Here is a 27,726-nt window from a genome sequence, read left to right on the forward strand (position 1 = left end):
CTGTTTTATATTGAATATTTTGGATGTTATTGAAAAAAAAAAGCCTTGCAAGTTGTTTTACTTCATAGCCTGTTGTTCTTCTTAGTAGGTGCATCTCCAAAAATGTTTTCTTTTTTCATTTAAATTAACTGAACAAAACAGTCAATTTCATCATATTGTGCCAGGCCTAAAATATGGTAAATAAAACTTTTCAGAATAATTTTTGTTTTCATTTTTCTTAAGTCATGTTGTGGTGGGTCTAACATATAGGACAATGCCTTTGAGATAACCAGAAGAAACAGCACCTCCCACTGTCAGTATATGATTTATGAATGAGGCAACTGTATAAATCTAAAAAAAAACGATTGTTAATCTATTGTTTAATTTTTTAAGGCCAAATGAATTTGTCTTCATCCATTTTACCATAAAACTAGTGCTTCCATTTGAATGTATTATTTTGAATTTCAAAATAAAAAAAGAGAATTTAAAAAATCAGTATAACCCAAATGAGAACTTTAAATCAAAACAATAGGCTTAGCGAAAATCTTTTGTATAACTTTGGAAGAATCATCTCCAAAAAATGTTTGATTGTAAAACTTGTAAAATTGAATCCAGAGGTAATGGTACTTTACCACTTTTCCAAGCTGTTTGAATTTCTATGAAAAATAATCGAACCATTTGTACCTTTTCATATATGGTTTACCTTAAACTCGTTAATATAACCAGTAATGCACCAGTGAGTTTGTTCTATTGTTCTTTTCTTTATACATTTTACTCATCCCTCATAGCATCTGACTTTGCCATTGTGATACTGGCTATTCATTGAAGGCTAACTCAACTCAAAATCTCCAAGAAAGACATTTCCACGTGACTGTAAAATGAGAAAAACTTCTTAAGCCCTCTAGCAGTTGCTCTGATGAACAACTGATTAGTAAAAAAAAGAAAAATAATTGAAAGTTTTTTTTTTCTTTCTAAGTTATATAAATAAGTAAAAATCATGTCTTTGGCCCATACCTTCATGTGATTGTTCAAAAGCTCCAATTTACAACCAGTAGCTTAAAAAGAAAGTCTTTGATTGTGCTACACTTGTCTACAGCGCCACTGAATTATGCCTTTTCACAGGAAAAGGATGGATGGCAGGTTGACGTTCATATCTTTCCTAAGCTTGTTTCTGATTAGTCCCATTTAATGAAAAGTGTGCTCCCCTCGAACTATATGCGAGGAAAACTCATAGCGGTCTTTGCTTCGGTGACCACAGATATTGCACTCCAGGGGATCCCTGTAACCGTGGCAGCCCATGTGGATGGTGTACATCACGTGATCCAGAAACAGCAGCCGACAGTGCTCACACTGAAAAGCTCGCAGCTCGTGGCCCTCCCGAGCAAACACTCGCACTCCTTCGTGGCCCACTGGCCGTTCTGTGGCAACTCGCGTCATACCCGCTCCCATACCTGCCCCACTACTGGGTGATGCATTTATAACTCGCTCTCCAGAGCCCACAGCTGGACTGGCTCGTAACCTGTGGCTTGCAGGTGCATTGGGGTTAAGGTAGCCCTGCCTGTCCTGAGGACTGCTCCGAGCAGAGTCGGCTGAATCAACGCCACTGTTGCTTGCTGATTCCTCCTGTGATGGCTGAGGTGGCTTGTTCTGCCGACTTAATGAGCTGGTGCCGTTTGAAGTGGAATGGCTTGGAAACTCATGGGATTGATTTGGATGTGGTGGAAGTGTTTCACAGTTCCCTGGACGTTCTGGTTGCTGACCCACTGGCAGGACATGGTGGTAAAGGGGGTTTACAATGGGTACAACATCAGCCATAGATATAGATGGACCAGGATGGTGGAGCATAGGACGTATTCCATCTGTTCCCAAATATGTCATGGCATTGTTAATAGCCTGGTCCATCATGTGGGGTGGTATCAATTCAGGATGATTTTCATACTTCAGGCGCATCTCATGATAGCTTATATCAGGATAGCTGTAGCGAATCTTTTCTCCTATAGAAAAAATAACAAAATAATGATTTAAAAATGTAAAAAAAATGTAAAAATAAATAACTCAAACAAAACAGACATAAATTAAGGAAAATGTTTCTTTAAATTACATTTGGGAAAGGCAGTGGTATGCGAAAACAAAAATCTGAGTATGGGGGTAATTTCCTTTCTAGGGCATAAAAACCTATGCTGTGCTGCTATTTCAGCTGTTGTTTTTCACATTTTGCTCTACATGTTGCAGTCTAATTGGGTGGAAACCCCCATCCTTCTACTATTGCACTGTTTAACCCCTCCAGAACAGGGATGCGGTAAGCTGTTTTCACTTGATAAGAGCAATGTTATAAGTTACAGGTGTATCTAACCACAGAGTGAAAAACATTTCCTTGCCTTTGAGCCCTTTGCTTGCTCTGGCTTGCTCAATCTCTTCCTCTAATAATGTGGCAAATAAAAAAAAAAGAAGAGAGAAAAAAAAACATCTCATAAATAGGGCAGAGTTGCTGTGTGTTATAAGGATATGATGCAACACCAAGAAGGAAGATGAAAATCTCTTTCAAAATAAATATTTGAAAAATAACGTGAAACGTTAAATAATTTAGGCAATTTATATTAAAATAAAAAGTAGTAAAAGACATTTCAAAAGTTCCCGCAAAAAAGCTACATTTGAAGTGTGAAAGAACAACAAAAATCCCATTTAAGATCTAAATTATAATTTTGTATTTCAACTATTTAATGCATTTGCTGAAGTAAAAAAATAAATAAATAATTACCACACAATGAAAAGGATAAACTTAAAATAATATGCTTACAAAACACCATAAATTATTTCGGCAACATCTGGCCAATACAAAACATACTCACCCACAAATTTTTGAGGTGTAGTGCTCTTCCTCTTGCCAACATTAGTGGGCAGCCTTTCGATTACAGGCGGCCGATCAAAGCCTGGCATACTGCCATGCTCGGCCATGGCCCTGACCTCTTTTGCAACTTCACCTGAGAAGGATGATGATGAAAATGATGAATATATAAACTGTGTTAACAAATATACAACAGATAAAAAATGAATAAAAAAATTTAATTTCAACATGCATTATTGTAGTCTCTATAAAATCATGTATACTACATTGAAATTATAATTTTAAAATGATTTTTTTTCTTAATATTGCAAGATTGTTTAAGTTCGAAAGATTTTGTTTCATAAGAGTAATTTAATCAGATCTGAGGCATTGAAAGGAGCAATGGGCAATTACCAATTATTTTAGAAAGAAAGAACGAAAAACTAGTGATGGAATTCGATTGAATGGTGTCTCACTCATATCTTTGATTCTGTTCTTTCTAATGTTTAGAAGCCAGTCTAAGAAATACCTGCCAGTCGAGATATACCTCCCATCTCCACACTGATGAGAAAACGTATCGAAATATGAACGTAAATTGAACTTTTAAACATATTTTTCAATGTTTTCATATTTCTTATGCATGGGTGCCCTAAAATTGAGAGTTTTGGTAGACAGATAAATTCGAACAAATACGATTTTTTACTTGTATGGAGACATGTTTTAGTCGATGTGCTACAGTCAGTATCTGATGAATATATTCTCTGCTCAGTGGATAGCATTTCGCGATTTTGCTATCAACACCATTCTATATCATTTCTGACAAAACATTAAGATTATGTTTAAAAGTTTCCTTTTCGTTCATATTTCAATTCGTTTTCTCATCATTGTGTGAGACTTTAGGCAATTTTCTCTGCATTTATCTGTGCACCCAAACTCTTAAAGGGGTCATAGAATGCAAAACCGAGTTTACATTGTCATAAATGAATAATAACAGTTCAGTGGGTGAAATGGACATACAGAGAAGTTCAAACCCCATTGACACCCTTTCTATGCAAATCTCACAATTCCAAACTTCGACCATAAAACAGGTGAATCCAAACGACGCCCAGAGTTGACGTAAACTTTGGGGTGGTGCCTTATTTGGTTCTGGCCTGTACTTTTGTCACCCCCCGAAATTTACATAGAGACCAGCCCACTGGTTCACTGGCCAAAGAACATGAATAGACGTCACGAAGATGTAAGACACTAGTTTAGCTCTTTGGGTATGAAGTGTCGACTGCTGGGCCGCTGACTGGACCGGACCTCAGGCGGTGTCCAGCCAGTGTCCAGGGTACTGTTAATGGGTCGGTTTAGTCGCTCTGTCCCCCGCTGACTCCCCTACACCGTCCACTGGGGTTCCTGGGCGGCTGAGTTTGAGTGCTGTGGTGTTTCGACTCCGTGCTGCACTGTTGTCGACCAAAATCCTGGACGATTTTGAAATTCCCCCAACATTTTTTAGGTATGAAAAGTAGGACATGTCCAGGAAAAAGAGGACGTCTGGTCACCCTACACATATAAACAATTTCGATGTTTCAGTGAATGAGTGCTTGTTGCTATGATGCGTCTTTGCTCAACAGCTTCGCTCGCTGTAAACCAACCAATCAATGCACAGCTAATCTAGATATTCTTGAGCATACCATAAAAGGAAGAAAACCTGTTGTTTCATTCTAGGGCTTTTAACCAGGCTTGCATTAGGGTGCATAGAACAGCAAATATGTCATTTTCAGCCCAACCAATGTTACACCCTTTTCAGAGACCTTAAGGACCAGCAGCAAATACCCTATATAATCATTCCAGGACCCCTTTAATTTTAGGGCATCCATGCATAAGAAACATGAAAACATTAGGAATATGTTTAAAAGTTCCCTTTTCGTTCATATTTTAATCCATTTTCTCATCATCATGTTCAAAAGGGGAGGTCATTCTCAGCACACAGTTATTTCTCGGCACTGGCTGCATTTATACGTCCATGCATGTTGCTGCCACTTACTTATGACTTTGTCTACAGAGAGCAAAGTAGCTTAGGAGCAAAATGTTGGGAAACACGTTCAGTGAATCAAAATGTTCACCTGAAAACAATCTTTTGCCAAAATTAAATTCTTTTGCTAACAGCATTATAGAGTTATGAGTTAGTCACTTCTTCACTAGACAAGTTCCTCCTGCAAGGTAGTGAAGATTCAGTTGTATAATTATCTTTTGCAAATATGTGCATAAGTAGCTACAGGTGGTGGGGATGCAGCTAGAATTTAGGTAGGGAGAGGCGCCACTTGTTGAACGTGTTTGAGTCTGCAGACAGTGCTTAACAGCCCCACCTAGAGGTGAAGTTTTGCTTATTGCTCCTTTAAGCCTTTATCTGCTCATACAAATTATGTCACATTAAAATATCTATTATAATGGGAAAGGGCTACAACATTAAAAGTATTGCTTTCAAATCCTCTGACTGTATAGCCTACTTGTTTATTATTTCAATCAGAAGCAGATATCGTGTTACTGTGTGAGAAAACAGTTCCTAAAACAAGGTTAGTTTGACTAATATTTTAGGAAACAAAAAACAAATGTTCACAGTTACTATTACTTATTAATAAAAAGTCTGCATTGCTGCAGAGCATCTAAAATGAATAATTAGCTACGTTATAACCGCTAGATTAACAAAGGGTTCTTTCACACCAACCAAGTCTTGGGGACCAGGTTAATTTGGATAGGAAGTGCTAAAAAAAAATCATACCTGCATTTGTTGAGATTCCCTTTCATACTGCGCTATTGAAAATGCCTACATAAGGTCATGCAGTTGAAACAACAGCTTGGCTGCTTTCACAAGTATGAGTGGAAAGCAGGTAAAACAAGCTTTTATTATTTGCATATTTGTTTTTACTATTATTTTAATTATTTATTTAATTTAATCAAAGAAGGGATCAATCTAAATTTTGCCTTTCATTTATAGATATCTGATAAGAAAGTTCCTTCATAAAAATAAAAGGGATGATTCACATTTTACTGCCCTCTGCTGAGCCTTCTTGTTATTTGTTGAGAGTCTTACTCTCTTTCTGTCTGACAGCCTAAATAATTGCAGATATGTCTAGACATGTTTAAATATAGTCTCCATGGGAATAATGTCATACATCTTTACTTACACCTTACTATACAAAAAAAAGTTTATCTATTTTCAGCGTAAGCATCTCTAAAGAAGATCATAGCACTTAGAGAGGTTGCATTTATTTATCAGAAAAAACATTTATTTTTCAGTTTCAGAGTAGTTTGATACTAATCAGAGACAATCAAAAATAAAATCTGTCAACTTTGGATCACTAGCTGATTTCTTTGTGTTATGCAATCGTTTACCTGGGTAAGGGCCTGTGTTGGCACCAGGATCCAAGCTGAGGTAACTGTGGCACCGCTCTTTGTGCTCCTCCAGGGATGTTCGTTGCTTGTAACTCCGTCCACAGAAGTTGCACTTGTGTGGCTTTCCAACTAAAATAATTGGTAATCAATGGAAAAATATTGTTTCAGTTACAGCTGCATAGTGGGTAGAGTCTGGTGCTGCAGCATCAGAGCAGTACGTAATAGCAACAAAGCTTGAGACCAGTTAGTAGTACAAATCAAGCAAAAGTAAGCTTCTGAGGTCATGGAGGTTCCACTACTAGTTTGAGGATTCCACACAAGTGTTGCTAGACTGAAACAAAGGCTGTGGGCGACATCAATAGTTGCGCCATGTAGTCTCTATTTCAGAATACTTTGGTCTGTGCCACGCAAAGCAAACTCCCACTGCTGTGGCAGCATGAGTAAATAACGGAGTTGATCATGCATCCCATGATGGTAGGAAAGTAACTCCAAGTTAAACTGCTACGGAGGTGGAGTGTGATTCATAACACTTTTGTTGTATTCAGTTCATTCAAATGGAAAGATGAAGATGTACTCTTTACATCTTTCTCAGTCAGCCCACCTTCTTTGCTTTTAAACTCGCTATTTTTAACCAAATAGGCATCAAATACTTTAGTGAAAAATGCACATCTGTTTAAATGCTCAGTAGAAAAATCTCCACACAAACCACGATAAAGCCAGTCGTTTTGTGTCCTGTATTAGGGTACTGACTCATAAAGAAAGTAAGTGAGTAAACTGGAGGCCACATAAGTCTACTACTGAGGACCAGAGACTATGATTGGCTGTACCCAACATTCACTGGTATAGTTTTTACCATTACTACTAGAAAATGATGTATGGGCGATCTAGTACTGTGAGAACAGAGAAACCAAGCACGTTTCAGTCTGAGACATTAAGGCAGTACTACACCTAAACACGCGCATACACCCATGCTTACACACATATACTGTACTTGGAGGCAGATTCACTTATTGACATTGGAGCTCTAAATGTTAAAAAAGAAAGGTATGCTTACTAAAATATGATCTAATGGAAGCAAAAGCCTTACGTTATTTACAGAAAATGTTTTACTGTATATTTTCCCCCCAAACCTAAAAAAAAACACCTTTTATATAAAACCCAATGGTTACAAAATGACAAGACAATGCTATCTCTACATCACTACATGCATTTCTTCTCTTACTAAAGGTATAAAATATTTTGCAGCATTACCGAACACTGCTGAAGCTCAGTGTTTTTTTTGGATGATGAAAGAGTTTTCAAGGATTTATTTTCACCTATGCAAATAATGGAACTTTTGTTCAATGTTACTAATTTATTCTCAGAACCTTATGCAAAGGAAAATGCAGATATTACTTTTCATATATGCAGTATATGACCACCTCCGCACAACTTTGTACGAATGTTGGTATGACCTGAAACCCACATCTACCTGCTGTTCTTATTTATGTACTTTTAACTCAAACTTACTTGGCTGATTGCATTTGGCAAATAAATTGGGAACCTGCTTGCATGTAGCACCTAATAAAAAAAAGACTTCCTTCTTAGCACAGAATTTTTTTGTCATTTTTTCACAATGATATTCAGACTGACACAGGTCAGCCTTCAGTGTTCCTCCTTCACTGACTGTCTTTCTTTTACCTTTTTTCTTAACTGACTTCGCAGTTTTTTTCCTTTTCCCTCCCCTAGGCTCTCCCTCTCTCTCTCTCTCTCTCTCTTCCTCTCTATTTTCGCTCTCCTTTTGCTAAACTTGTTCTTGTTGGCAGGGAACCAAACCAGCAGTGTCATCTTATATAAAAAAAGAAAGGATATAAGAATAAACTTTGAAAAAAAGTAATCATACCTATTGATCTTGTGTTTTACAGCCAAAGATCTCAGAGTATATCATCTGAATTTTGTGAACAATCACAAGGTAGCATATAGTAGAAGTAAAGTATATGTGGTTTTAAGATAATTTTAAATCTGACTTCTTAAAGGGACAATTTAGAACTTATTTGAATTTTAATTATCAAAAATCAATCATTGCATCGCATTGGATCATCTCTATTTGATTACAGTTACTGAAACAGGGGAAACATGTCAGCCAAAGTGTTTCATGTTTATGTAACGAACTAGGATAAAACGAGAGTCTGTATCGCCGTAACTTTTACTAGGTTGGAGACTATTTATAAGGAAGTTAGTTGAAGTTAGCTGAAGTGAAAACTGGACACTGCACATCCCTTTGAACAATTCAATTTCAATTACAACTTCATCATTCTTTGGAGCTATCTCTCTTGATTAAGAAATAATGTATGAGAATAAACACAGGGAAAGAAAAACCTGATAGAGTGTGTATCAGAATTGAAACTGGGGTAATGGTTTAACTTCCAGCTAAACAACAACGCTAATGATTTCTATCAAACCATATCTATGAGTAAGTTTGGGGCAACAACTTCATTCAAAAATCAATTTTTAAGTGCAAAGTTGTCAATCTGTGTAGCAGCGAGCACGTCAGCAACATTATCTGACACAATCATTGTATTTGCAAAAGTTAGCTCTAATTATTCAGTGATGGAGTGGTATTTAAATATACGACAATGTAGCGTTCTTGCATCATCAAAGCTCGAAAAACACAGGATTAGAAAGTGGTGATTGCAAAAGGCTGGGCTGCTTTTGATGCCCCAGCATTCAGTGTCGTGAATGAGTGGCTTTCACTGCATACGTTCATATTTTTGGTGAACTGAACGGACCAATTTCGAAGTAACCGATAAAGTAAAGGAGAGCGACTTTAACTCTGAGAATAATGAGCAACAGACACAGCTCATGTTCGTGTTCAATTGGTAACAACACTTTTCACTTGATAATGTCAGGTTTTATGACACTTATTACAGCAAACAGCATGACAGACCAGCATGTCTACTGCTAGTACTAGTCTGAGCGATACAGACTCATCTACTGGTATTTCTGATACCAGTTTTGCAGAGCGCTTGGCAGAGTTTTATGAACTGACAAAGGAAGACTCAGACAGTGCAAACTGTCCACATGGACTTAACTAACATATCCGTAAGTCAGCCACGTCCACTTCAAATTTAAAGCGACACATCAAGCAAGCATCCAAGGAAAGGATAACAAGTATTTATCCCCCAACAAACTGTAATAGTTTCAAAAGAGAGTTTAGGCCTACTGAAAGTTAAACAGCACTTTTCAGATTTTATATGTTGTATGCAATTTAAAATCCCCCCAAAAAAACAAATCTCTTAGGTAATATTTCTAAAAATTAAAGAGTTTAGAAGGTAACATTTGTGTAGGACTTTGTATGTCGAACTAAATGAAAGACGTAAAAGTAGCTACTTACTCGTACACACCCCAAAACAAATGCTGCTTCCAACTAAAAAGAGGACTTTGAATGAGAAACCCCAGTGCGGGCATCACAAGCAGAAATGACGGTATTGTCTGACCTTGATTTCAAAGGCGAAATGGAGGGGAGAGCACATCCTCTGATAGGAAAGTGGGTTACAGTTTAGAGAGACTGCTGCCACTACACATGTGTTTCTCAACAGTTTCCTCCGTCTCTACGAAAGCAGCTGAGAAACAATATGTCCTTGGAACCTAACCACAAAGCACTCACAACCATGCTATAATATGCACATAAAAAAATGACCTTTTTCCAAATAAAAAACAGATCTTTTACCTCCAGGTTCCCCTGAGTCATACTAATATCAGAGCAATAATAGGGAGAAATGTAAACAAAGCCTTGATATCAAGCATGCTTTTTATCTGAAATGCATTTGGGAAAATTAGTCTGACATCTACATTGTATTGACTGCATGAATACATAGAGAGCTAAAATGTCTTTTGGGGGGAAATTTTGTATATGTTTGTCTAAATATAAAACTACTTCTTCTTTTTTTATCTTCATAACACTTCTGGCGAAACAAAAATCGTCTCTTCCCAGTAACAGACATGGTTCGGTTAAAAAAAAAGAGAAGCAGATTGGGTGAGAACAGAGCTTACCAGCATGAGTGCGGAGATGACCAGTGAGGGCATCGCGACGTCTGCAAGCATAGCTGCAGAAGGGGCATTTGAAGGGTTTTTCACCTGTGTGCAGCTTTATGTGTCGCAGCAGGTTTCCCTTCTGGGTGAAAGACACACCACACTGGTTGCACTGGAATGGCCTTTCACCTGAAAGAAAACAGTACAGAAAGTTAACCGCATACTGATTATGAATGACTGTTATAAGCAAATTAAAGCAAGAATAAGGATAATTTCCCTGTTCTGAATAGAATTAAACACCTTACATAATGACTGAAAACTGACTTCGTCAATGTGTAACCATTGGCAACTGTTTTATTATTTCTAGATGAGAAGTTAGACATTTCACTATATCTTTTTACAAAAGACTTAACCTCCTTTAAACTTAGAGTAAGAAATATACAAAGAAAAAAAATCTGTAAAACATCGTTGAACTTTCAGACAATGAATAAAAAATATCAGCAAACCCTGAAAGCCTATTGAGCCCCACACGGAAATACAGTCATAGAAGATGTAGACTTTTAAGTTTCTGAGATTCTACACTCATTTGTAAAGCATTTTATTCAAAAATTCGCTATAGCCTTTATCTTAAAATCATGACCTTTACGTAAAAATAGCAGTAACCAGATGCTTAGAGTTGTAACAATAATGTGTAAGAGAGGAAAATGTGGAAGAAGAGTCTGGTCGGATGATACCTTAGCACAGTGTTTCCCAACAGTTTTTGACTTCTGTACCCCATTGGGCATTTTTTTCTGTACCCCTCTCAGTCAAATGTATTCGTTGTCCAAAAGTGGATCATACAATAGCTTCATCTATTAATGTGAGCGTTTAATTTTAAAAAAATTATGTTTTCCATCTCAAATAACAAAAAAAAAAACAAATAAATATGTTGCCTGGAAGTTAGTATTTGAAATAAAAACAAAATTAAATCATATGATGAACCTGTATTCATAAAACTGGAGCTCCTTTGAGTAACTCTCTTATAAATACATTTAAACTTGATGAATTGGGAACAAAATACAGAACAAAAATTATAGTCAGACCGACTTAATTAGTTTTACTTTGTTTTCATCAAGACACCTGAGCTGCTTTGATGAGCTTCTATAGCTCAGTGTGAAAAACAGCTGATACCAGGCTTTTTTCTACTTCCAGTCTGTTTCTCTGCTTGGTCTGGATGTTTGTCACAGCTCAACATGATCTCAAACATATAAGAACAATTTACTTTTTGATTCATAAAAGCTTGTTTAATTTCTCAGTTGGGTCCTCACAAAGAAAAATATATTACAGCCCTATTTTATTTTACTACCTAAGAAATATTCTCATGGTACCCCTTGCAATGCACTCGTGGACCACTAGGAGTATGCATACCCACGGTTGGGAAACACTGCCCTAGCAGCCCCATATTGTGGGGAATATTGTTCTTAGGAGGGGCAGAAGAGCTGTTCAGTTTGAAGATGGATGGAGCAAAATAGAGGGTAGTTTCACATGGAAACCTGGTAAATGCTACAAAATAATTGGAACTAAAATGTGGGTTTATCTTCCAGTAGGGGAATGACCTTAAACATACAACCAGAGCTATAATAGAATGGTTCGGATAAGAGCATATTCATGAATTAAAATGGCCTAGTTAAAGCCTAGATCTAAATCAAATTTGAATCCTTGGACGGACCTCATAAATGATGTTCACAAAATGAAAGATACTTGTGAAGGATTAAATAAAAAACTTGCAGCTGTAAGATTTCCAATTATTAAAAATGTTTAAAACCAACTCCGATCTATGTTATCTCTCAAAACTAGGTGACCAAGCTTAGTGTATAAGCTTACTCACAACTGTGCCATTACAGAGGGTGTTTTGAGCATAACGCTTTGAGGTAAATACCTGAATCGACTTAGACTTTTGCCCTAAAAATGTCCTGGTCACTAGGACTGAGACTCAAATCTTTTTACCAGTTTTACCTTAAGAGTGAAAGGTACATAAGCTGTATACTGTTACTGGTATTTAGATGTTTTAGAGGATTAGCACTTCCTATGCAAATAATTAAACAAAATTAAATAATGACATATTTTTATCCATCATTTATTTCCTAACTAGCCTTTGCCTCTACTGTAATTTGTTCATTAAGTGTAATAATGTGTAATTCAGGGTATCCTTAGGTCATTCTAAAACTATTACTACTTAGATCAGAAGCTTAGATGCATCATGCTTGAAAATATACATCTGGTTGAGTGTCCTGTGATTTGGATGGTCAGATTACTATGTATGCTACTGCTTCGCGTTCAGATGTAAATCTTTTGATCTGACGCCAGTTGGAAAAAGAGAAATCTGATCCAAATGTGATGACAGCCGGAGGAGTTGTGGCGTCAGTTGGAAACAGGTTGCGGAAGATTCCAAGGATATTTTTTTTCCTTGTTAATCATTTAAACACATAACTGTTGTGCTTGAAAAAAAGAAAACTCCACCCACTGTCGAGGAACAAAAAAAAATAAAAGGCATCTGACTCACCGTCACATTGATTTATCCACAAAATCTCCAACCGAAACCTAAAGAGTTTTTAAAAATGACAGAGCTATACTGTACCAAACGTCCCTATATGCACTTTATGATCTTACCATTTTGTTGTCGAATTACTGGATCTGATGGTACATTTGGCCCAGACAACCCATCCTGTGCATTGTGTGGGCTGTTCGTCAATGATTCCTCCATTGTTGCTCCTTCATCTCCTGTGTGGCCCATTTCTTCAGGTGCCGAGCTGCTGTTGTCACCATTTTCCACAAGATCTTCCTCTTGCTTTATGGCCACTTCTGTAAAGATTATAATATGTGATTATTTCTACATGCTGACACTGTGATACACATGTATGCTCCAACAATATTCACAAGGATCAATAAACATATCACTACACATATTGGCTTTGTATGGCATGATCATGAAAAATTATATTTGAATTGGATTTCCAAAAGCATTTATAATAATGTACAACAAAATGTAATGGAGTTATAACTGAATCAACTTAAGTAATATACAGAATCAGGATGGACTGACACAAAAGATAGAAAAGACTGAGACAAAAAAAAAGGAAAGAAAACAGGATGGTCTGGTTTCAAGCTGTCCCTGAGGAGAAAAGGAGTGTCAGAGGCACATTGCTGGCTGCTGCTGCCTACCCATGGGAGATACAATGGATGACAAGGGCAAAAGATTGTGCAATACAGCCAGTGCTCGTGCATTTGTGTATTTGAGTGTGTAGCAAAAATAGATCCAAAAGTTATAACAGCTCATAAAATTTAATTGTACGTATTTTAACAGATATTTCTTAAGAAGTTAATCAGTGTCCACCAGATAGAATTGTTACTAGTTTTACTTAAATTTTTTTACATCTTTACTCAGAAACAGCTCCAACACAGAAAAGGATTTTTGTGAGGGAAAACTTCTACAATTCACTAATCAGAATTTATTTTGAGTTGAGGAAATTATGTGGGGCTAAAAATGAAATGACAATGGGATTTCATTACATCCTTCACAATTTAGATTTTTGAAACCATAAAAATAAGACATTTAATGGAACGTATAATTCATTTTCCTCCTGTTTATCTCTTTATTTTACTTTATTGCTGTAGTCCTATAGAGCCATACCTCTCCAGGAAATTTATCCATTTAAACGTTTTTAGTTTTCTGTTTTGATAAGAGTGTTTTCCAAAGACTTAAACCCAGGGGATTTTTCTCACTGTTACATAACCTGATGATTTGTCTCATCATACAGACTTGATTTTGTTCCCTTCTTCCAAAATTTCCGTGTTCCAGTGAAGATATGTTATCAGGTAGGCACTGCAAGTCTTTCCCTCGTTTTAAAGTGAATATAAAAGGGGCCCAACATTTGGCTAAGAAAAAACAAAAGGTGAACACATTCTAACCGCAACTTACTGATCCTGAAGATCCTGTTTTAGGATTTTGCAGTGGAAATAATCTTAGTGTGACTCTTTGTGGCTGTTGTTTCATTGAATCCTTCCATTTTACTGTTTTCATCAAATGGCCTCTCAGGCTTTGTAAGAAAAATACACTCAAAACTTGGAGCAGACTACAGCACAAAGATCAGATTTTATTCTATATTCATTGCAAAGTAGTGATCTTCAAGCTGCAACTATACGTTTCATTTATCCCAATGGCCAAGTTGAAACTGAGGCTTGTCTTTGACAGCTGTATCCTGGCAACACAGACAAGACCTAAATGTCCTTGCTATTCAGCTCTGTGTGTCTGCTTCCGTCTCTCCATTGTAGGAGACTGAAATTTACAGACGTGAGGAAAAAACATACTCTAATTTAATTAGTTCTGACTAAAGAAGCAAGAAATTTATATAATAAAAGTATATTTTCTTTTAGTTACACTATAATGATGTTTTATGTGAGTTCCTAATGATTTATCTATGAAGAACAGCAAAGGATACCATTATTGGTGGACTAAAAGCAATAAAACATTATCAAGGCAGATGAAAGAAGACTTCTGCTATCTTTACCATCCAATCTGTCATTGACTCCAAGGCTTTAATTTTACTCTTCCATTCTCAGTGAATAGAAAGTAGAATGAATAATCATAAATGTTCTGTTTGAGCTTGCAAGTTTGGCACTGAAATTGTTTTGCTTTTGTAAACTGGTCTATTATTAAACATCATTTTAAAAAGCCTTTAAAATTCAAAACACGTTAGGACGTATAAAATAACACAAAAACAGCGCAGAAAACATGTTCTCATCTTGCATTCATGCCTCTCAAAGAAAAGGTTTCTGTTATACTTGTTAGTTGCCTCATTTTACTGTATTTCCCCTTTTCTTTATTTGCTTTTTCATTGTAACATTGCTTGAGATTGTCAGGGTTTTCTCGTTAGTAGACTTACAGGACCGACTTTGGACTTAGTTCCATATTTTACACAAAGGTTCAGTATGGTACACTTTTGTGCAACAGCTCTTTTCATGAAATCTATTGGCTTCACATTCAGTTTTATGTTATGAACTGTATTTGTTTGCATTATATAAATTTTTCTATTAATCATCCATTACAATATCAGCCATGACACATTTTAGTTATGTGGAGTTTTGTTATTCATTTTGTAATTTATTCCAACTATAAGACCATGTTCATAGTCTAAATAGTCTTTTTCCCCCTTTTTATACATTGATATCTTTTATGTTTTTTTTTACATTTCTTATATTTTGTATTCTGTTTATGGTCAAACAGGAGTAAATGCAACATAATTTCAATTCAGTGTGTGCATAACGAAGTTATGGAATGAAAGGTTTACTTATCCGAGTACCTGAAATCACTAAGTGAATTATGCATCATTCATTTGACACAGGCTGATGTTTTTGAGCTCTCTTTCCTTAATGTCTTAATTTTCTATTTAAGATTGACTCATGACATTCTCTAAGAGGATTATAATTTACCATCTTTATTATATTATACCATTAGATGGAAAATGAAAAGGTGTGTTTTTAAAACCTTCTTATAGGATTTTTGTTTTTCAAAGCCCTATCAGAAGGCTTTTTCAGGTTCACTGAGACAGCATACAAATTTGTATTTTTGCATTTTTTCATCTTACAACCACAAACTTTATCGTATTTCATTTGGAATTCAGCTGATAAATCAGTACGAGGTGGTGCAAGATTGTAAAGTTAGAAGAAAAATAATGCACACACAAAAAAAAAAAATTGGGATTTAACAAAAATTTGATCTCTTTGACAAAATTTGACATCTTTAAACTCAGCTCCCTTTACATTTTAATATGTTTCCAACCTAATTACTAATGTACAAATGACTAATTTACAAATTATTTAGAGTATTTTCAGGCCCATTGACATGAAGACAAGCTCAGGCCTAAACATATAAATTCTTGAGATGCACAATAATGGAAGTTTTGCTGATATCCAATATGCCAGCATTTCACAACGTAACTATTGATAACTGATACTGATATTACTCCCCTCAGCCTACTTACGGACCATATTTAGGTTTTCAGCTCCTGTCCTGAACAGTCAAATCAAATAGCAGTTTGGCTTTTGGTTTCTGAAACTTTAAAAAACATCAACATTTTCACCTTAGCATCTCTCCTGTGGCACACCAATGAATCACTTGGGCACAATCATCACTTGTTTGTTGCAAAGGCAGCACTTTTTATATCAGTGAGTTATATTGGTAGAATGGCGAATGTCTGAAATTTTGTTTTAAAGCTGATATCGGTAGATACGACAATATTGGGCATTCCTAAAAATACTATAAAACCCACTTATCATCACGAAGCTGGATGTTAGAGGTCCATAGGCCAACATTTTTAAAACTCTGAAATTTTATCTGAGATTCATGCGTTCCTGGTCCGCTTCTAAACAAATGCACTTGGGCCATGCTCAGAATGTCACACAAATCTCGCTGTAGTGTTGTGCGCATGCCTAGTTCCTTTGCTGGGTCGTTTCCATCATTGCATCATAGCTCCACCAACAGGTCTGGCTTAATCGTACTGCATTTTTACTAAGCTGGCTTTGTGCTTACAGAAAAGATTTATGAACTATGATAATTTTCTCTTTTTGAGGATGAAGCCTTGTAACACATGAAACATTTTTTTAAACTTATATTTATGCTCTATTTTGTCTGGTCTAATATCACACTTTAATTATTCTAATATTGTAAATAATATCTTTAGTCTATTGCAAATCAAAACAAAACCCAACAAAAGAAAGTAAGAAAAAAACACAAATGCAGAAGACACTTTATCTGCATCGTGTAGGGGTTCTGGCAACAGGATGTGATATTATATTTATTGAATGACAGCTCACCATTTGGGGAATTAGGACCATGGGGATGTGATGGTACATGAGGTGATGACATATCCACTAACATTCTTGAGTCCTCCTTACTGGAAGAGCATTGGCTGTTACCTGGGAAACAGAGACAGCAATCTTTACTGAGCATTGAAACAAGGCAAACTAAAAAAAAAAAAAAAAGACACATTAGTGCTTTCTGAGAAAAAAAAAAACATGCATATTGAAGTGAATATAGAGTGTACTGAATGAGGTTAGCATGAATATGGGACAAATACAAAATTAATCCTTAAAGAATGTGGAATTAAGATATTTAAATAGATTATATTTGCATCAACAGAGTAACCTGAAAATATATTTTGTGAAAACAAGGATAGGGATAAAGCACACAAGTTAAAAGATTATATAATAAATCCATTTAGCAAACCTTTTCTGCTAAAGAGAATAGAAAACCTTTTCCCTCAATAATTCCTCACGATCATCAGATCTGCATTAATTAAAGACTTTACTGAGTAGTAAGAATTCATCCCTGTGTACATGAGCATCAGTTTTATGCATTAATGCAGTTCTGATGTCCATCAGATTCAGATCAGATTGCATCCTCTCAGCAGTCTGTAGAACTCTGACTGTGGTGAGCTTAGTGTCCACTCAGAGGAGAGCACACCGATCCCTTATCCTCTTACACCCTGGCTCCGTCGGGGTCACTTAAACAATGCAGTGGCAAGAGGTGAACATTATCTCTGACCCAGGTGTCAGATCCCAAAGGAAACCTGGTTAGCTATCATTAAAAACCCACAGACTGGTGTAAAAAAATAGAAAATACGAAAAGAAAAACAAAACAAAAAAACCCAAACAAAGGAAGCTTTCCACCTTTCTTCTGAAAGGATATTTTTGTGGTATTTGATCTGAAACTGGCTATTTTTTTAAATTATAATTTTTACATAATAAAAGAAAAAGAATGCTTGCTAAGCTGTCACTTGTAATGACAGCCTCACAGAGTGGGGCTTACTGGGAGATGTTGTCCATGATACAATCCCTCAGCCTAAGCTCAGGTTGCACAGGTTAGGGTTGGATGAAATCTCAGGTGACCAAGCCTGGGTATCCCTTGGCTATGCTGTCCTAGAGACAGGGGTGGCCCAGATTTGTCAAGATAGATTTTCCATTAGCTTTCGGTAACAGATGCTAACAGATGCTCATAGCATTGGCTTTTCAGACTCAGCTATAAAGCTTTGAGGGTCAGATTTTTGAATGTGAAAATAAGAATCATTCATTAAGATTTCAACCACAAATTAATGAGGAACATTTTATAAAATATGAACCCAGATCAACATACAGTAGGGTGAAGAAAAGATGCACAATAATTAAATTTAGTTCATGGACAGTATGGTGAAACCTGACCTTTTCAGATTTTCTTAGTTTTTGCTTTTTGTTTTGCTTGATAAAACATTTTTATTTATTTTTTTATTTCAGCAGACAGCTTAAGAATATGCTGTACAAAATTCTGTTTTCCAATTATAATCAATTTACTTAGTAAAAAGGCTATCCAAACCCAGGATATATGTAAAAAAAAAAAAGTATTTGCCCAATTTAACAGATAACTGTCTCTGCCCCCCTTGTAGGCATCCAGCATTTGCTAGAAATAGCTGTGAAAAATGTATGTAATTTTTACGTCAGTGCGTAAAGCTGCTGTTTTTCAACCAAACTGGAGGATTTTCAGTCTGTTTAAAATCACAACACAGCAAATCAAATTAAGTTTAAGTCTGAGCTTTGACTAGGCCACTCCAAAAGGTTCATATATTTTACTAATTTATAATATACTGAGTATATGCTGTACAAAACTGACCAGGTGGGGAAAGATGTCTTAAGGTCCTTAATGATCACGCCTGTTCAATGTTTACTCCTTTTATAGATAAAGTCCTTCAGTGTGGATTGCTAGTGCCTCGAGGTGATAACTTTTTAACCCTTCCCATAAAGAAAGAAGTGTTGTTTCTCATTTGTTTTTTAATTAATTTATTCCTTTTTTTTTTTACTTCATGTTGTTAGAAAGGTGCTGTATAGCAGATTTTCTCATTCTACAGGTTTGCAGTATTCAGATCTTGGTACCTCATGTGTAATTTAACCAAAATAAACTAGTTTAATATAATAAATTGGGCTTTTAAAGCAACTGTGCAAGCTTTGAGCCAGATCAGTTTATATTAAAAGATTTCTCAGGTCAATATACAGTACTTGACATGTATCAATGCTCCATGCTGGTTGTCCTTCCAAAAAAAACTCACCTATAAACTTAAAAGGCTTGGATACGTTGCTAAATAGGCCTTGTGACCTAAAGAGCTGATTTCTAACAATCGGAGCTCCCCTTAAACATGAGAACTAACCCTAAAAGGTTGGTTTAGGCAACAAAAAAGATATGACACTTATCTGATCAGGGCTATTTTTCGTTTCCTGATGTAGAATTTAATCCAGAGTGGGAACAGCAGCCCTGTCTTCACAAGTAACTCCTCAACTTCAAAATATGCTGGTCCAAATTGGTCTGCTATCAGATTCCAAAACATGAAGGAAGACTGTTTCATTTTGTGATAGCGCAGTGCTACCAGTTGCTTGCAGGGGCGCTACACCTGAAAGTTTCACATCTACAATCCCTGGCGGCTAAAGGTTAAAAATTGTCGCTAAGGGGGGGTGTTTATACTGTATTTTATAGAGTGGTAGGTCACTTTAGATTTCTTTTAATTTTATAAATGAAATAGTCATTGTAACTAGATTTTGGTGGTTATCAAAGTCTGATACTAAACCTTTTGACTTTTTTTTTATTTTTATTTTTTTTATTGTTAAAACCAAGGACGGTTTTAAGGGGCAAAAACTTTTTACTGCACTTTAAAGACTTTCACTTCTTCACTGTTTGCTGTAGATATAAAAGGGGTTAAAAAAAAGGCTGAAGCTGCAAGCTTAAGGTTTTTTTGGACTGACTCGAAAACTTGCGTTGGTGTCCTATATTTGTTGAGTCAAAACCTGTATGAGCCATAAGATCAAAATAAAAGAGATAAGACTTGCTAGGGAAAAGGTTACTTGAGTAATGTACTAAATATGGATGATTTCATGTGCAAACGGAAAGGAAACATTGTGTACATGTGAAACTTGTAGGTGTCATTTTTGCTGACTTCATTACTGCCACCGAATAGTAAGTCCAGTCATCCTTTCAACAATCTAAAAAGAGGAAAGCCACCTATTTCTTTTAAAAATCATGTGTCTTTACAATTATGTGTAGGAAGCACAACTGCAATATGGAAATAGACCTGATTAAAGCCAGGTCACGCGATACAGTATATCTATTCAGAAGGTGTGTACGGAAAATGGCTCAAAACCACTCACAGCATGTGTACATGAACTCCATCTTATTTTTCTTATATATTGTGGAGCAATATGGGCATCCATTTGGCTTAAAAAAAGAAATTGTTTTGCTCTTTTAGGACTGAACTTAATCTTTGTATGAGAGTAGACCTAGAAACCTGCTACCGACCATCCAAAAATGTGACCTGTTATTAAAGAGGTCATGTTATTATTTTTGGTTATTTCCCTATCTTGCTGTCTCATGTATAGACTATGTAGCTATAAAAGTAAAGACATTATAAAAACTAAAACTACACATTAAATATCCTGAACGTTTTAGCTGCCAATCCTCAAAATAATGTTTAAAAAAAACAAATGCGAGTCAAACTATAGTTTTAGTGTGAACACGTTACACTACTAATAAGTCATTTGAAAGTATACAGTGAGAACAGATAGCTAGCCCCTTCTTTATCACTTTTCAGATTTTTGACACAGATATACTTTATTATAAATATTTTTGTTATTTAGCTTAATTTAAGAGTATCTCTAACTTTGATTCCCCAACTTGCCTTCCAACCCCAACTTCGAGAAGCCTAGTGTTGAAGGACCATGACTGAATAAAAAATACAATTAGAAACTCAAACACCATTCGTCATTCACCTACAGGTCCATTTTGGTAAAAGGTATCCTTAGCCACATTTGCTACTTGTCAAAAAACGTATTATTGTTTATAAAATGCATAAACACATTTTAATTTCCCTATAGGGCGTGACTAATCTGCATTGGTAATCTGACTTACGAAAAATGTGAACAAAATCAACACGTGAGACCATGATATACTCGAGGTAAGAGAATGATTCTGCGTGTGATAAATTGTAACTGTGAGGGTGTGAAATGTAGTGCTAGAGCAGAAGTGTAAGAAAAAGGTATGAGTTTCAGGAAGAGAATAACGACTGGAACCAAGGACAAAATGATTAAGACATGAGAAAAGTAGTGCTTTGGGAGAATAGCTTGAAAGAAAAGTGTAGAATATTACAGACATCTTGTACTCTCAGCTTTTGATCACCAAGCTATTTAATTAAAGCACATCTTTTAACTTCACTAATGAAAAATTCTACAAAGGACTATACTTTTAGCCAGTACTGACTTCTGAATTCTGCCTTTAGGTCTAGTGTATTCAGGTAATTGCAGTCTTAATGATTTGTTGTTTTTGTTGTTAGTTTGTTTTCTTTCCCCCTTCCTATTATCCTCATGTGCTTCTTCTATAATACTATACTCCATCAGAAATTGAAACCAAAAATGGTGAGTCCCATATCTAAATATTCACTGTCTGGTCGTATGTCTCATACCACTACTCTGACTCACAAAGACTGTTACCATCACTTATATAAAGAGCAAATAAACATACAAATTTCCACTCTGGTGACTTTGCATGTGCTTGATTTGATTCTTGAACTCCATACATTACATGTCAAAGCATGGCAGGATGCATCTACCAGAGAACTAGAAATGTTCCATGTTACTTATTATTTTCAAGGACTACATTCTTCTATAATGTACAGTACATGTGCAACTGTTTTGCAATTGGATATTTTTCCAACATTTGAATAAGAATAATAATTGAAATAAACAATGATGACGTACATATCGATAAATCGTCCTGTCAAAACGCAGTTTAAACAATTAGCCAAACTTTCTCTCTCTCCTCTCTTTGTCTCTGTCTCTCTCATCCTGGTTATGTAAGCAAACAGTATGGTGAGTCGTTCTGCCTCTACTGTCCGAAAATATTTGCCTTACAAGTTCAGAAAATCAACTATTCCCACTGTTGTAGAGACTTTAATGAAAGAATGGCTGCAGTTACCATATCATACTCAGGTAGCAAATTGGATCAGTACCAAGAAAACCCCTCAAACCAGCCTAACTTTCACTGAAATCAAGGATGACGTTCCTGATCTGGATATCACAGTTATTACAAGTCTTCCTATTGCTTGACCATGCTCTTGGCTACAAGACATGTTTTGTACATTTACGACTGATTTGTTGTTCTTCCTTTCTGTTAAAAAAAAACTAATATTTTCAGGTAATTGGTTTGATTCTTACTTTGTGTTCAAGTCTAAAAATCACTCTTTTTAATGACCTAAATACAATACTGGAGCATCATCATCACAGCTGATACCTGTTAACCTAAAAATCTAAGTGTATTCATAAAGTAGGTACAAACTTACAAAAATAATAATGAATGTGCCTGTTTGATTTCTATAATGTAACTCTTTTACAGTTTCTCCCAACTTTACTTAACGGCGGTCATTTATTCGGAGGCTAAAACTTAGCTTTTTATCATAACACCTATTATTATTAACAGGAAAATAATAAAAAAATAAGAATACAACAAAAATATTTTTGCTGTTTTAACTTCTTTGTTTTTCCTAATGGTTCCATCCTAACAACAATGAAAGAATGCAGTATGTATGCAGTTTCAGTTAGCAAACTGCATTAGATTTACAAAAGGAATTTCACCATCCAACCTTTTGTGATATAATATAAGTCTATACATTTAATCCCTATTGTTAACCAATGAGAAGTGGCAAAATAAGTCAATAATAAACAAGTGACCAAGATCATGTTTATGCTTAATGCAAAGGTAGAGATCTGAAGATTAAAACAGCAGGATAGGTCTATTTCAAACTCTCTTGAGTTTATAAACAAACATTTTATTTTGATAGATGTTTTTCTTTCTCTTCTCCAGGGAGGAAATGTATTGAAATATATTATGTGATTAATGGTTATCCATAGTTATGTATAATAGCTGAGCTCAGTGTCGATGAACAAACTTTGTAACATCAGAACAGAATTCCATTAAAATCACTTTGTTAATCTTTTTTACTTTTTAGGCCCTTGGTCTTGTTTCCGTTTATCCTTTTCCGGGGTTAACATAAAAAAGCACTGTAGCGACAGCTTAACACTTCATACTGTATGATTAAATTAATACATTCATACTGGATAACTATACAAAAAAAATGTAGATATACATTGGATGTATATGTAAAACAATGCATGAATGTGGGTAATGTATGACGGAAAACCATAATAATGTAACATAAAGTAAATGGGTTAGCATGGTTAGTTTTATAAACACAATCAGTGTACGTATATCAGTGCATGAGAATCTGAAACATCCGGCTCTTTAAAAAAGTATGAAATTATCCAGCATAACGCTAACTGTTACATGCAACTAGTTTTACAAGCAACCCGCAGGTGGATGAAGAGAGAGGAGGCTCCAATTCTCCTTCCACCTCCACCGGCCCGCCTGCCAAGTGTTCCAATGAGCACAAACCCCCAATGGAGAACTAAAAGCTAAAAGTCCCCATTGATGTCATCAACAAGATGCTAACTGTTTTTGAAAAATGCACACCAAAACAAAATGCAGGAGAGAGGGAGGGGGGACTGGGGGGGTTGGGAGAAATTCAGAGACCTACCAAAAGGAAACCAACAAAGGGCAATGGAGTACCACAAAGCACATATCCAGCATCTGCTGCATTCAACAGGATGTGCTAATGCATCATTTTTTTCTACCTTTAGGGCTAAACAGGAAAAAGCCTTCACTTAGGGGAAAATCCCTTAAAATGTTTGTCGTTTTGTGATTGCTTATATTCTTTGTTCTTATTTTCAAATCAGCAATACATCAGAAACATCTGCATCAGCGCCCAAGAAATATTTAGATGAAGCAATATATCATCTTTGCATTTGTAAAAGAAATGTTGTGCAAAACGTTTAAAGACTTACTTGCAGAAAAGTCTTCGGAACTTTCCATTTCCATCTCTTGATAGGTTCTGTAGGAAAGAAATAGTGGAGTAATTGATTTTAACCGATTATGTTTGCACAAATCCATTTAAGAATGAAAAACCCTTTACTTATACAAAAATAAATTCCATACATAATTCATATATATGCAAGTAGATTTTATTTGATTTTCAGTTTGATTCATTTTTGTTTATCTAACGCTAATTTACAACAAATATAGCCTTACAACACTACACTTGCAGCCTTACACACCCTGCAAAACAAATTCAATTTCCCCCAAAAAGTTATAATTCCATCCTGGAAAATCAAACAGCAACTAATTCAGTCTTAGATATGATGCAATGTAGTGGATTTAGCAGTACCGATTTCTCTGATCTTATGTGTATGAATAAACAATAGTAGGTTTGTTTGTGTTGTACAGAGGTAATCGTGGACGATAACATTATCTGAACTACAATAAACTTGCAAAATGACGTTTTAGTTCATTTTGTTTCTTTCTTTTTTAAATTCAGCTTTTTCTAGGTAGTGGGCTACTTAAATTACTCCATTGACCGTACAATGGTTCCTGTACTGTAAGTTTCCATGAATTCACATACAAAGTATCCGAGGCAAACGAATACATTTAAATTTACAAGTGTAGATAACAGATTACAAAGCAGTCAGAGAAAAAAATGCACAAAACATGAGTTTTGGGGGGGGGGAATGTAATCATTAACAAGCATCTTCATCAGCATAAATCATTAACAAGGGGTGAGAGATATAAAATCCTTTGACTTAAATAATGACACGCTTTGTCCTACTGCTTCCCAGTAGTGAAGAATTAATATTACAGGACAAAAGGAAATAAATTACTTGAAATAAGACTAAGTACTGCATTTGTTTGTAGCTTTAGATTGAGGCTTAATATCGTTGTAGAAGTTGTTATTATTACTGTATACAAATCTATAAATCTGTCATTACAGTTACGATAAACTGCTATAGTTTATTAATAATAAATTATTACATTTTATATTGGTAAAACAATGTCTTTATCTTTTAGCTTTAATAAAATATAAAAGTGAACGTATTGATCAGAATTGTCTCATATAAGCATTATTACTTTTTCAGAAATTTTTCTTTGAAAGATTTTTATTTATTTATTTTTTTTGGCCTCCATAGCCAAATGCTATACCATCACAGCATTGCTATTGGCTTCTTTGAAAAGCATAAAAACTTAACCCTTTATTAATAAGAAGAAAATGATTCAGATCTTACACATTTTCTCACTCTTCTAATTACAGTCACATGGTTAGCGCAGACAGGCTTCAGGCTTTTGTCATTTTCCTTATAGTTTGAACGAGTTTCACAAAAAGAGCGAAGCTGTATAGTGAAAGCACCAATTTGGCAAACAATAGTTTCAGATTCGCTGTAGTGCTGTACATGAAACGCTTATTTGGCAGGAAAATTGAAAGTTTATTGCTGAAGAAAGAAATACACACACACACACATATATATATTTATATATACAACTTTATATACATGTATGTATATAAATACATATATATATATATATATATATATGAAGAAAGTTGGGTTCACACGAGTTACAATCAAACAAGTCGCTGCACTGTGCAACAATTTGTCACTAATTCAGTGAAGGATGGAGGGAGGGGTGCTGGTTAGTTGTCTCCACCTCCTTACAAAGCAATACAAATAATTTAAAAAATATATATTAAAATTCAACTTTACCTAATTTATCCAGTGAGATTTCAAACTTTTTCTCCAGATAAACATGTAACAATCCAGTGGGAAAAAAAGAGAAGGAAATTATGTTCTACAGCTCAAGTTCAAAAAGGCAGCGCAAATTTAAGGAGTCGAGGTGCGCATCTGCAGTCTCCTACAGGTGACTGTCGCTGTGTGAGAGCCTCTAAAGTGCGCGCCCCCTCCTCCCTGTCGACTTTTCCACTTTAAAAGCGACACCGACGCCGTCCTACAGTCAACTAAACTCCCAACTTCAGCAGATCGTTTTTGTTTTTTTTTTCAAAAAAAAAAAAAAGTGACGCGGCTTATGAGCGAACGGTTACATAGCGAACGTTTGCAGCAGGAACAAAGAGAAGGGAAAGACTCAACAAGTTGGTTAAGGGAGCGAAAGAGAGAGGGATGGATCAAACTGGATCCACCGGTTCCTAAGGAATTAGCCATAGCGACAGGGAGCAGCCGGGCTATTTTCAACAACCGAGACACTGGAAATCCGTGGGCAGGCAATGCTGAAAAGCTGCTGTGGAGATGTGACTCAAGGTCGAACCGGTAGAGTCGCAGGCATTTTAATTGCTGCTGAAGAGAGTGGGGATATAATGTGAAGAATAGAACTCATGAACATCACTTTTTGAAACATGAAAGTAACAAACAACTGACTTCTCCATCACACTAGACAATACGTTTCCATTTCCAAGCCTTTATCTCTTTTGACATCATTTTATAGTTAGTTTTGAATTATATTAGAAGTCTATCCAATAAAAAATAGATATGAAGCATAAGCTTGAAAGTAGGTTAACATAAAAAATACTAAGGACAGAGTTGATTTACCTGCAGACACGCTCATCAGCTACCAGACAGTGTATTAGGCCACTTTTCATTTAGATAATATGCGTTTCCCCTGTTAGATGTTTTTTTTTTTCTTTTTTTGCTTGTGATTCCTGCATGACTTGGGGGGAGGGGGGGTTGACTGACAGCTGTAGTTCAACAGGTTATCCGATCACCGCTGTCTTACAGCAGAGCCAGTCTGGTTTTCCATTCATCACACAGACGCTCCTTGTCTGTGTTTTTGCTGCAGACATGCGCCGCCAGCAGTTCAAGCATCTGCGGCCAATAACCCAGCCGCTAAGATACACTGAATGGACAATCGAGCTGATACCCCGATAGACGCACTTAATTACCAGGCTTTGTTTTATTAATTGACGTAAAACAGTGAGTTACATAGATATATAAATAATATATACATATGCACTCTGATCTACAATTACTATCTAGAATACAATTTATGGTTGTCCGATATTCACCATGCAGCCAGGACTGAGAGGTAGTTGGTTCCGCAGCAGCAACAGCAGCAGAAGCAGCAAAATCAACAGTTGTTAAATCCACCACTTCCTCCTCCATCTCCTCGCTCGGTGGCCGCACGCGTTGCTATTCTGGGTTGTTGGTCTGACACTGAGAAACGGATCTCACAGTATGGACAGGCTGCCTCTCGGCTCGACTCGCCAATCGATCAGGTTACAAGTTGCAATTTCTCTGAGCCAGTTTTTTTTTTTTTTTGTATTTCTTGTAACATATGTTACAATAAAGTACAAATGTGTTTTAATTTTGCTTTTTTTCCCCCTCTGCGTGAAATAAACCTCTGTATTGGACGTTTGTAATTTAATAATGATTTGTAATTTTAAACACTGAGGAATAGATGGACAACTGAAGTATTAAATATACAATGAAATAAATGAATGCCACATGTTTTTTTTTTTTCAAAAAAAAAAAAAACTATTATTAACTTATGTGATAAATTATGTTTGTCAGTTGTTAAGTTGTTATTTTAAAAAATGAGC

General features: G+C 35.8%; 1 protein-coding gene across 3 annotated transcripts; it reads right to left on the reverse strand.

Moving 5' to 3' along the window:
* Positions 1–394: 394 nt before the first annotated feature.
* On the reverse strand, positions 395–27,332 carry ikzf2 (IKAROS family zinc finger 2). 3 transcript variants are annotated; one of them, XM_015379963.1, is made up of 9 exons: positions 27,193–27,332; positions 24,137–24,183; positions 17,045–17,146; positions 12,842–13,033; positions 10,214–10,381; positions 6,182–6,310; positions 2,829–2,960; positions 2,358–2,399; positions 395–1,973 (listed from the first exon to the last, which is right to left on the reverse strand). In XM_015379963.1, exons 2-9 carry the CDS (start codon positions 24,168–24,170, stop codon positions 1,165–1,167), a joined length of 1,608 nt encoding a protein of 535 aa, XP_015235449.1. In that variant the 5' UTR covers positions 24,171–24,183; positions 27,193–27,332; the 3' UTR covers positions 395–1,164. The 3 variants fall into 3 exon arrangements, with proteins under 3 accessions (XP_015235449.1, XP_015235447.1, XP_015235450.1); XM_015379961.1 differs by lacking the exon at positions 27,193–27,332 and adding an exon at positions 25,883–26,208; XM_015379964.1 differs by lacking the exons at positions 2,358–2,399; positions 27,193–27,332 and adding an exon at positions 25,883–26,208.
* Positions 27,333–27,726: the final 394 nt, after the last annotated feature.

The sequence above is a fragment of the Cyprinodon variegatus genome, unplaced genomic scaffold (assembly GCF_000732505.1).
Source record: "Cyprinodon variegatus isolate N-32 unplaced genomic scaffold, C_variegatus-1.0 Scaffold204, whole genome shotgun sequence".
Lineage (NCBI taxonomy): Eukaryota > Metazoa > Chordata > Actinopteri > Cyprinodontiformes > Cyprinodontidae > Cyprinodon > Cyprinodon variegatus.